This window comes from Sycon ciliatum, chromosome 10, assembly GCF_964019385.1.
Source record: "Sycon ciliatum chromosome 10, ocSycCili1.1, whole genome shotgun sequence".
In the NCBI taxonomy this organism is placed as follows: Eukaryota; Metazoa; Porifera; class Calcarea; order Leucosolenida; family Sycettidae; genus Sycon; species Sycon ciliatum.
In genome coordinates, this window is record NC_088652.1 from 16,829,135 (window position 1) to 16,841,221 (window position 12,087).

Below are 12,087 nucleotides of genomic sequence, written 5' to 3' on the forward strand. Positions count from 1 at the left end.
TAAAATTGTTTTCGTAGGTGCACAGCATGATTGTTTGTCTCACTACACAGTTTTAGCGTTATAATTATTAGTTTTTCACCCACCGTTGCACTTAGCTCTCACTTCACTGCTATTGTCTCACCTTCCCTCTTTCTATTTTGGCACTGTATTTTGTTCTCGTTACACATCATTGAATGTATATTTAATCATTGTTCAGCATGGTTACTCTTCAGTCACGACTTTCCACTGATGAATGTGACAAGAAAATTAATTCTGGTAAACTTTCATGACTTCGTTGTAGTGTGGCGATGACTGCAGAATTTGTTCTTTTTATTGCTATTATGGTATTCGGATAATATAAGATAGTACTTTGGATGTGTGATGATATAACATTTCCAGTTGATATTGAGTTATACAGTATTTTGGTTGTTGTCGTGATCGGCTTTTAGAGAAAAAAGGGGAGAGAAAGAGAGAAAGAGAGAGCGAGAGAGAGAGAGAAACATAGGGAGATGAGCAAATTAAGGAGATATATCCGGTTGATTTGACGTTGCACTGTCGGGCTAATATGGGATTACAAGTACATTGATTTGTAACTAGTTGGATGAACATATTGCCTCACACAGAGCCTTCCAGCTCTTACGACAGGCAGCTGTTGCCCGGAGCGAATGGAGATCTTCCAGAGTCAGGAGTCTACCCTGCCCGGCTTTCTGCAGATCTTGATGCAGCACGCTGGGAAGAGAGACGCGTGGCTCGCCAAGCCATCTGGTGCTGTTGTTTGCAAAAAAGATTTCCATTGCCAATACTGCGGGGGTTGATGGTGGCAGCCGCAAGATGTGACCAAATAGACGCCACCTTGCACGGCGTACGAAGATGCTGATCTAATCCATTTGGCATCTCCGGTACAGAGCTTCCTTGGAGATGCGCTGTGGCCATTTGATGCCAAGGAGAGACCGCAACTGACGTCGGTGGAAGGCATCCAACTTCTGGAGAGCAGATTGCGTGAGGCCCCAAGTTCCTTTCTAATGCTCCATAATGCTCTAAATGCTCGGATAGTCTCCTAATGCCGAATATAATGCCCGCATTATCCGCTGGACCCTAAGCACCACCCCTATCGGTTTCTTGTTTTTAAGTTATACCCAGATCACCTTGAAAATACTGAGAGAGAGAGAGAGAGAGAGAGAGAGAGAGAGAGAGAGAGAGACAGACAGAGAGAGAGAGAGAGAGAGAGAGAGACAGAGAGAGAGAGAGACAGAGAGAGAGAGAGAGAGAGAGACAGAGAGAGAGAGAGAGACAGAGAGAGACAGAGAGAGAGACAGAGACAGAATCAACACACTGAATAATACTGCAGAGTACTCGGGTATGAGCTCTTTTTTCTCGTTTCTCTCAGAAATACTGCATAACAGGAAGCATGACGACAAGAAGCAATAGAAGGGATGGGTCAGGTGCAAAGAACGGACAGCAGTGGGGTAATATAAAACAAAAGTAATAAAAAACCTTGGACAAGTACAATAGCATGACATAGTCGAAAGGATGTGAAAAGGGACTTTGACCGTCCAACTGAGGCACTAATCAGAAATTAGTGACACGCGGGGCGGGGAGGGGTATTTCGTTCAAATAGCCTGGACTAGCAGAGAGAGCGAGAGCGCATTGTGAAGTCAGTGATCAGCTCCAGAACACATTACTCGTTAATGGGAGTTGTGCTCAGATCATCCAGGAGTGCCCGGGAATATTGGTTATATCTAGCGATCAGAGACGTATCATCTAGAACGATGATAGAATTAAATGCCCCCGCAGAGTGTCCACCGAAGATGTATTTCTTGCCAACGGCGACGTTCAGTCCACACGGTGCAAGGCACTTAGCCGTCTTCGACTTGTAACTGTTGTCTGTGCTCACAAACAGTTGCTTTTGGAGGCCAGTGTCATCCAGTCTGTCGCAGCGGGTGGTCGGGTGTAGGCGGCGGCTGGCATCTCTAAATGCTGGTACTAGACCACCCTTGCAGATGCTGGTGACCTGGATTAGGTTACTGCTGTCTTTAGTAGAAACAACCCGACCGGTGAACACTGGATGAAAAAGAAAGCAAACACAGGCGAGAGCGTTGGTGATAGCCTTTGATGGTTAATGCGGTGAAAATAATTACGAGAATTTCACAAAGCGAATTGCGGCCAATTTCTCGAATTTTGCTCCTATTCCATATCCTCGTGTCGGTACAAAACGTGCATGAAATCTACAGGAAAACCACTGTACCAAAATCTGCCGGCATCTCTGCCACCATTATCCGCTAATTTTTATCTGGGTCCTCGTGGCAACAAAGCATGAGAGTGTTGAAATTTAATAATATTGAAGGGTACATGTACCGTATTTTTCGGAGTATAGTGCGCACCTTTGTATTACGCGCACCCCCAATCTTCATTGGGGGTGCGCACTTCAATCTTCATTGAAGCACATGCATTTCATATTCGGAGCATAGTGCGCAACTGTGATTTAGGGCACAAAATAGCACATCTAAAGTGCGCACTATACTCCGAAAAATACGGTACGCATATTGGATGGATCCAGTAAGAAATAGAAAATAGTTAACAATTCTTGATTGGATATGCGGCAATCTTTTTTATGCACACCACATACTGGGGGTGGTAAAGGCATTTCACAACTCGTCCATAGTTTAATAATGCGATATCGTTCGGAATCCCAGGATACACCCGTGGCCATATTGGTTACCTAGGGAACAAGATCACCAACTGCACTTACCGACTGGCCTGCTAAGGATGCGATGCACAATCGTCTTGAGCTCGTAATCCGTTTTCCCACAGATTCTGCAGTCATCTGCAGCACACACATACGAAGTAGATGTACACAAGCACATAATGTCATTGCATAAAGCAGCCGCGATGGTAGGATGCACGTGCAGGTAAATGCTGCTATGAGTTGTGCCGTGCAAACACGGCAAAAACGCAACAATACCCGGTAAGCAGTTTAGATAGTACCTGGTGTTAGAGCAGATTCGCATGTGCCAAACTGATTATGCCAACGCCTCATGACGAAACCATACAGAGAGAAACAAATCGTGGGGAAACGAAACTAGAACAGTCGGAGTTCACCTTCTTGGAATTCACGTCTGTGAAAGGTTTAATGTTAAGTTGTCGGTGGGGTTTAGCTAGGCGTGATAGAAATGTAACACATCGAGGTATCACTTACGTGGGGCCGGGGTGCTCTGTCCCAAAGCTGGTGCGAAGACTTGTAGCATGGTCACGGCCAATGCCAGCAGGAGAAAGCGGGCCATGTTGAATGCACCAGTGTACGCTGGGGCTTGTCTCGTAGGTGTTGTCAACGGTTACGAAGAAAACTGAGAGAAGACCGCAAGGGGGGGGGGGGGGGAAGAAAGCATATCAATAGATGCCAGTCAGCCAATTATTATTATTATTATTATTACTTGCATGTACGCGTTGGAGTCAACCATGCAAGCATGATTCACAACAGTCAATTACCAAAAAACATTTATAATACATTTCATACCTACAGACTGAGAAGCAGAAGAGAACAGGGAAAACCAGCTAGACCACTGACGTCACTGTTGTTACGCTACGTTTGATGTACTTGTACATACGATGTACTAACACACTGGAGTGGTGCTATATTTAAATTTTGTTATTTAAAGGATTTCCCAAAAGCATAGCCTATCGCCGGGATCCTAACAGTGAAAATGATCATTGATTTATATACTAGTGAAGCGGCTTGTGCCGGCAAAAATATGCTGTTTATAATGAACTCGAAATTGTGTCCGAAATTCTGAAACAGAATCTATAGCGGTAATCGTTGAGGTCAGAGAGAACTCACCTGGGTAATGGTAGTCGCTTGAGGGGCGGATATGGATGGAGGATGGAAGGAAGCTCTCTTGATTGGCTTTCCGGGACCTTTGTGACAAGACTGCCCCCTTTCAGCCCTTTATACGCGTCGGGCAGGCCCGGATGATCGGAGAGCGCGGGCATGTCCCCGATGCCTGCGCTTGCTGCATTGGTGCATTGTGGTGCACTGGTGCATGCAGGCGGGGGTGGATCACAAATCACGTATCTCGCGCCAGGTTTGAACAGACTGCAGATGCAAATTTCGCGCGAACGGATTCACGTGACCATACAGGGCTGTAGAAGTGGACTTTTGGCGGCATATCAGTATTTGACCCGGGTCAACTGTCTTCATGTAAACGCTCACCTCTTTTGTCTGTCGTACAGACTTTCAACCCGGGCTGAACTCGACCCGGGTTGAAATTTCTCATGTAAACACAGCCATAGCATGCATGCAAAAGTCCACGGGGTTATGAACTCTAAGGCTGTGTTTACATGAAGCGTTTCAACCCGGGTTGAGTTCGACCCGGGTCAGATTTCAACCCGCCATGTGCACAAAGTGAATGGCGCGTTTACATGACGCATTGCGCTTGACCCGGGTTGAAATGTTCCGAAATGTTCATGTAAACAGTCTGACCCGGGTTGAGTCATGGATTTCAACCACGTGATGGGGCGGGAAGCTGAATCTGTGAAAGCGCGTGAAAGCCAAAGGTCAAAGTACATTTCCAAAGGTCAAAAATAGCGCGGAGACAATTTGTAGTGTAATGGCGATGGCGATGGCGATGCATCGATGGCGGATGAAGAAAAGATTAATTAAAAAAAAGCAAAGGTAGCAAAGAGCAAAGAGCAACGTCCCACATGTGGAAGTTTTGGGGTTTTTTCAACGTTTCATCATAATACCAGATTACGGTTGCTCTTCTATCAATATGACCAACGTCCCTCAACTGTCCGATGATGACGAGCAGTGTAGTGCTAGCATCCCTATTTCGCCTATTTCGCCCCCTCCTATCAATGTCACTACAGTAGAGTCGCGCGCTGAAGAACGTGGAGCCCAAGAACGTCCAGCCTGAAATTCTAAGAACGCCACAGCCTAAAGCTAAGAACGGCGGTGTTGGTTTTCTGGAAGCTTGTGGGATACATTATTATGATCCAGTACGGATTGTTTCTAAGAACGTGCTACAAGAACGCAGCCAGATTGCTGAAAAATAAGAACGTCCCAGGCTAACCCCTTGGAAACAACGTTCTTGGGCGCGCGACTCTACTGTAGTGCCAGTAGTGGGAAGCGGAAGAATTCCGCATCTGCATCTGCATGTACCAAATGGTTCAAGTGGACGGACGAGCTGCAGGACAAGCTCGTGATGGTTTTGCACGACCACAAGGTATGAATCATGAATGTTATCCCTGTTATTCTTTTTAAGGAGACTAGACCTTAGACCTTAGAGGACATTAATCGAAAAGTTGTCATTTCATTTGAAAAGCAATGCGATTAGTAGAACTATGCCAAGCTTACGCCAGTCATTTGCCTGAATTCTGCTCCTCTTTGTCCACATACCAATCATGCATTAAACATACCCGAAAAGTATATAATTCTGCCGCTTATCTGCCGGCATTATACGGCAAAGTTGTACGACAAAGTAGACCTTGGCGGATAATGCTCGAAAAGGTGGCAGATTCTGCTCGAAAAGCAGTGAAATTGGCAGAACCATACAATCCTTATGGCGGACAATTCCTCGAATTCTGCTCCATTCTGCTCAATTTTTTTTATCCACATACCAAACATGCATGAAACTTACCATAAAAAGTACCGGATTCTGCCAATTTTTTCTGCCCGCATTATCCGCCTACGTCAAAGGCTAAAGTTGATGAACAAGGTGGCAATGCGTACATGTTATTATTATACGTGTACAATGTACTTACTACAGCCAGATATAGGCAATGTAAGCATCAACCACTATTCACAATTCACATCCATTGCATACATGCATGCTGTTATGAGGGAATATGGGTAACTACGTGGTATATCAGTTCTTGGAACTACATGTACAAGTGTACGTACATGTAACTGAAAAACTGCTGAAAAGCTGTCCCAAGCTACCTGTCGCAGAAGTTGAAGAAAGTTCAACTTTTGCGACATGCGACACACTCAATTGTAGTACAGTTTCAACACTGGGTGCACATACAGTGCACGTGCATAGTACTACTTGTGCACAAGGATGTCGCAAACATGAAAAAGATTGTGAACCGTGCGTCGCTGCCGCAGCTCGTCGCAGGTGTCGCAAGTCGCATGTCGCGTCGCAAGAAGTTGTATTGTGAATCGGCCTTTAGACCTAACTCATAGCATTTTCTCCTTATCATTAAAAAATTTTTAAGCATAATATGATGCATTTTTTCAATGATAAGGATAATTAATTTGTTTCATTTTGTGGTAAGCGGGATGCGTGCCACTGAGGTTTGCATGGTCATTTTCTTGATCATTTCTTGTTGTTTCCAGTTGGAAATGGACTACATCGGAAAAGACATGGAAGCCGACCTGGTAGAAATGTATAACGTGGTACGCCGTAGGTTAGCTATGATGGATGGCGTCAATGTGGAGGATTTTGGGCCACCCAAGGCTATCACAGTGGATGAGGAAAACACCCAAGATGATGCCGTCCACCAACGCCTGATTACTCAACGTGAGATCGAGGGCAGGCAAATATCCCATGGATACAGTAGGATTAAGGAAAAGGTGAGGTGAATGTCTTCATACAGCTTCAGCATACATTTAGTGTGTTATATAAGCTTAAATTAAATGAATATCATAGTGCATGAAGTCGCCGAAGTCGCAACTTCTAAGTTCGTATCATAGTGCATTTGGTGATAAAGACTGAGACATTTACATGTAGATGTACATGAAATTTATACCCAAAGAATGTCAATCTACATGTATACTTTACTTTCTTGTCCTAAAAAAGTAATGGTACATACTCACAAGCATGCACATAAACGTTAATCCCCAGGATTGTATGTGTCTGTTTGTGTTTGCATGGATGCTTCTTTGTTCAAGGTGCGGGCTTTGAGGAAGAAGTTCAGGACGGCGGTCAATGAAAGCACCCGTTCTGGTAGTGGTCGCCTAATAATTGACAACTGGGAGAAGTTGTCCCTCTATTATGCCGCATTATGCTAACATATGCTGCTAATGTATAATGGTTCTGTGCAAAATAACAGGGGAACTTTTTTTGTAGAGGGCGTTGTACTGTGGTAGTAAAAGTTTAATGAGGGTCAACGCACCGTCCGACCTAGCTACGACCGTCACTGATTGTAGTGGACTGGACATGTTATCAAGGGAGTCGTAAACCTATGACTTCCTGGTGCATCTACTTGTACTTGTACTTGTAGAACATGTACAGCTAACAGGCGGATTATTCCAATTTTATGCGATTCGTATGCAATTTGCCTCGAATTATGCGATTATTCGATTTCGGTAGGAATTATGCGAAAAATTATGCTAGCATAATCTGTCAAGGCCTAACTACCACATTGATAATTGCATGCACTACATTCAATTTGTTTGCATTACCTAGTTGTGACCAAGACCCACATTGCCATTGGTACTTCTTGGTATTTGCTTGTTTGTATTGCAAATATTTCCATAGCAACATGATGCCAACATCGCACCTTTAAAAACTCTTTTTACATACCTGCTTTGTGAGAATTCATAAATAGCACGGAACACCGTTTTCAACCCAAATGTTTCACCCAAATGTTTCACCATTACCAATGACAGATGATTAATAGGTAGCATAATTCGTGTTGTCTAGCATCCAAACTAGCATCTTTCTGAGTTGTCAGGTAGCATCCCAAAAAGCATCTTGGCAACATTAAGCTAGCATCTGCCGCTGGGGCCTACTCCCAAGTTGGGTGGTTTGTTGCTTTGCGTCGTAGAGTTGTAGTAAGGCCGGTCTGTCCAATAGTCTTACTAGTTTCGTCATCATCCAGTAACTTTCGGCATTCTTTGTTGCCGTGATCAAGAGTATATAACCCCCCGTTATATACTCTTGCCGTGATGCGTAGCTCGTGCTCTTCTTCGTTGCGCTTTCCTTCCCCTCTTGGACCTTTCCGAACCTGAGCCTTCCAAGTTGAAAGGTTGTTGGTTTGCGCCTTGGAGGAGTCTTGGAGCTACATGTACGTGCCAGGTCTCCGAATGTCTCAGTACTCCTTGTCAGTTTTGTGCCATTTGTGCCATGTGCCATTTTGCCGCACTCGCTGACTGTATAATTTGTATTGTATTTTGTATTTTATTATATTTTTAAAAGGATTTCCCAAAGGCTTTGAGCCTGTCGAGGGGATCTCCTGCAAGAAGAATGAAATGACAACTTTATGTAGAGGGAGCAGTTAATCGAGGATAGGCTAAGGAAATAGATCGAGGCATACAAAATCTGGTAAAATAAGGAGTTGGGATACCGTCAGTGTAATATTGTTGATTGTTTTTAAACAATAAACAATTATTACACTTAAAAGGATTCCCCAAAGGCTTTCGCCTATCGAGGGGGTTTCCAAACTTTCCATAATACCAAATCTGTAAAAGAAGTGATGAGCAATAGGTGAGCAAAGAAAGAGAAAAAGACATAGTCTAGGGCAGAGCTCTGCGCTTGAGCATATGATTGTAAGCTTGCAGAACTGGGATAATACATGTAAATGATATAAGATATGGTTACGTAGGTGGACAGTTCGTCATAACTCGTAACATTTTGTCCTCTTCCTTTCTTCATCATAACTATATTGCGTCACCAATCACCATCCGAGTTTGAAAAAAGAAGAAGATAAGATCAAGAATGTATAGACTGAGCATACAGCTAGCCGGAGACTGAGCATACAGCTAGCCGGAGACTGAGCATACAGCTAGTCTCGGCATGTATCAGAGCATCAGGATTACTACATACTAGTACTCAAGACTGGGGAGGGGGGTTGCTGTCACGCTACAGTAAGACAATATGCGTGCAACACACCCTTGAACTGGAGGGGGGACGTGATGTTTCTCGCATCAGGTGGAAGACTGTTCCAAGCACCAGTAGACCAGCGAGCACACTGTCTCACGCAAGAGCTGGTGTACACGAAGCAGGTTGTGTTCCGCATACACGGGAGTCATACGGGTACGGGAGGTCAGGTTGTACACGGCTCGCAGGTTGCATAGGCGTTGAAGTCTCTCCTCGTTAGCCTTGGAGAGAGAGCTAAAGAAAGCTGAGCATCCATAGCGGATCCTGGACTCTACCATGGCATGGACGTGTAGGCCATTCGCTTCGACTGCAGAGAGAGAGAGACACTTCCGATTTCTCCTCAGCGCTCCTATAACCTGTCGAGACGTTTTACGGATATGCGTAACGTGGCTATATATTTGAATCTGAGCAGACCGTGCGCAACTTGTCGTATCATGGAAAGACGCGAAGGTGTGCAGAATTTTGCTCCAAGTCCAAAAATCACGTTCATTAGCCACGTATTGGGGCTGCACGGCGGCAGGACCTTTGCCAGCACCCTCGTGACGTTGCAGATATGTGGCTTGATTATTGTAGTTGACGTTGATTGAGTGACTTTGGCAAGTTTGAGTCATGTCAAGAAGTCAGGTAGGATTCAGTACTAGGCAGTAGTGGAACGTGAGTGGTAGTCTCTGCCCATTTTTGAGTGTATCCTGGATTCGGTTTGCAGCGCTGTGGAAATGGCTTGCTGTAGACGTCCCAGCACTGGATGTTGTATCAAAGGTACGACCTCGTAGCACGCCCTAAACCTAAAAAATATCAAAAATTGACTTGGGTCTGTGGGAGTCTGTGAGAGAACGACCACTCCTGCCGTTGTGACAGATTCCAGGGCCACGTGAAGGGCCCTATCCCACCACCCATGGCTGCTTGTGGACTTATCAGTTTAGGTTTGGGTCCCGCGCACGGACAGAATGGGCAAAAAAATCTGAAAAAATTGTAAATGCATTGATTTGGCCCCTGGGTGACTCGCACAACGTGGCACTATGCCGGAAGTTTGAGTTTTTCCGGCCTGGAAAGCCTGTCAGTGAGGCGCAAGAACTTTTAAATCATGTCCAGAGGGCCAGCATAGTGGCAGGAGTGTGTGGTGAAAAATTCACTCAAATCCATTGAGAGACACCAAAGTTACGGTCAATTGAATGCCATATGAAGTTTACGACTCCAGAAAACATAGCTCTAACAAAAGATTTTCTTTCGTTTCATATGTAGCAAGCTGAACCGCTTTCTTCATGTTCATATTAAAGGGATAAATAATGTAGTTTAAGGCGCTCACCTCATATCATATCAAGCGAATGGCGATATATAATATTATGGCGTTGCACCTCGTGGCTATAGCCGATTGTTGCGAAAACCTGAGATTTCCCGACATTATTGACAATGAATCTCTTTATGTCGCTTAAACCTCACACAATGCTCGTCTTGTTCCTTTCTTCTTCTTATTATTATTTGCATTTTCGCGTCATCGTCAATCAAATGATTGATGATTTCGCTTATGCTGAGTGGTGGTAAACAGAAATCAAATAATTATGAAAGATGCTGATGTCAAGGCAGAAAACAACATGAAGGACGGAAAAAAGAAAACAGGATAAGTATGGATATCGCATGCGATACGTTATGATAGTTATTGCATGTTGATATTGTGATAGATGGTGTGATTCTATTGCTACAGTTGAAATACTGAGGGAGTTGATAATCATAATGATAATTATTATGGTATTCAAATAATCGACGTGGAGACAACAATTTTATAATAGCAATAAAAAGAACAAATTCTGCAGTCATCGCCACACTACAACGAAGTCATGAAAGTTTACCAGAATTAATTTTCTTGTCACATTCATCAGTGGAAAGTCGTGACTGAAGAGTAACCATGCTGAACAATGATTAAATATACATTCGATGATGTGTTACGAGAACAAAATACAGTGCCAAAATAGAAAGAGGGAAGGTGAGACAATAGCAGTGAAGTGAGAGCTAAGTTCACGGTGAGGAAGGATGTCCTACCAACCCAACTTGCATCTAAATTGGTATACCAATTTGAGTGCCGACAATGCGGTAGTCGGTACGTTGGTAGGACTCTTCAACATCTGAACGCACGTATCAAGCAGCACGTCCCACTGCATATGCTGACTAGCTCGGCACGGGCACTGCGACCAAAACGCGGCAGGCCACTGAAGAACCCTCGGCCACAGCCATCGTTAGCACAATCTCCGTCATCGGCAATAGTGCCTCCATTACCCGTATCGAGAGCCTTGGAGTCGGGTAATGGGCATATTGTCACCACAACACAATGCACCATAACAACACAAGATAACACACCACAACAACATTCAGCTCAAGACCAAAGTGGACGCTGTGATGAGGTAATGCCCTCATCGCCGTCTTTGCCGTTGCCTCCCCCAGAACCGCCACCTACATCTATCATCGGCGGTGCTGGGGCTGAGTCTGTGGTGTCGGTGGCACGTGCATATATGGATGAGGCAAGCACTGATTGTGAACAACGAGAAAGAAGGCTGAAGGGAACGGAATTCAACAAAGAAAGTAACACAATCAAGATTCAAAGACCTAGACGATCAACGGCTAATTATTCAATGAATTATTACAGTACTGGAGATCAAGCACCGGCGAGGACACTGGGAACACAAGATTTAACAACAACAACAACAACAACAACAACAACAACAACAACAACAATGGTAACAAGTTGCCATCAAGATCAAAGGAGGAGTCAACGAACAGAGGTTAAACAACGTCAAACGACCCTGGGACCGATCAGTGTTGATGAGGAGAATGACACGGAGGACGACACTGAGGACGAGTTGGGAGATGAAACGGAGGACGAGGTTGTGGTTGTTGGAGACGAGGAATCCGATGGTGATTGTGATCGTAAGAAGTCCGCCGTTTTTCTTCACTTGTTGTCTCACCCTAAGTGTCTGCAGGTGTATGATGATTTTAGTTTTTCTGTTCTTTGTCGTGCACGGTATGCTAGTCAGTTGAAAGTACTTGAGGCTGTTTGTATTCGTTTGCATAAGCCTGATCTTTGTAAGCAGAAGAAACATGTAGTTGCGTTAAAATTGTTTTCGTAGGTGCACAGCATGATTGTTTGTCTCACTACACAGTTTTAGCGTTATAATTATTAGTTTTTCACCCACCGTTGCACTTAGCTCTCACTTCACTGCTATTGTCTCACCTTCCCTCTTTCTATTTTGGCACTGTATTTTGTTCTCGTTACACATCATTGAATGTATATTTAATCATT

The 12,087-nt window shown here is 44.3% G+C and overlaps 1 protein-coding gene across 1 annotated transcript; it reads right to left on the minus strand.

Annotated features, from left to right (window-relative positions):
• Positions 1–1,346: 1,346 nt before the first annotated feature.
• Positions 1,347–4,249, minus strand: LOC135826476 (uncharacterized). Its single transcript, XM_065339084.1, has 4 exons — positions 3,815–4,249; positions 3,176–3,323; positions 2,729–2,803; positions 1,347–2,040 (listed from the first exon to the last, which is right to left on the minus strand). Exons 2-4 carry the CDS (start codon positions 3,258–3,260, stop codon positions 1,658–1,660), a joined length of 543 nt encoding a protein of 180 aa, XP_065195156.1. The 5' UTR covers positions 3,261–3,323; positions 3,815–4,249; the 3' UTR covers positions 1,347–1,657.
• Positions 4,250–12,087: the final 7,838 nt, after the last annotated feature.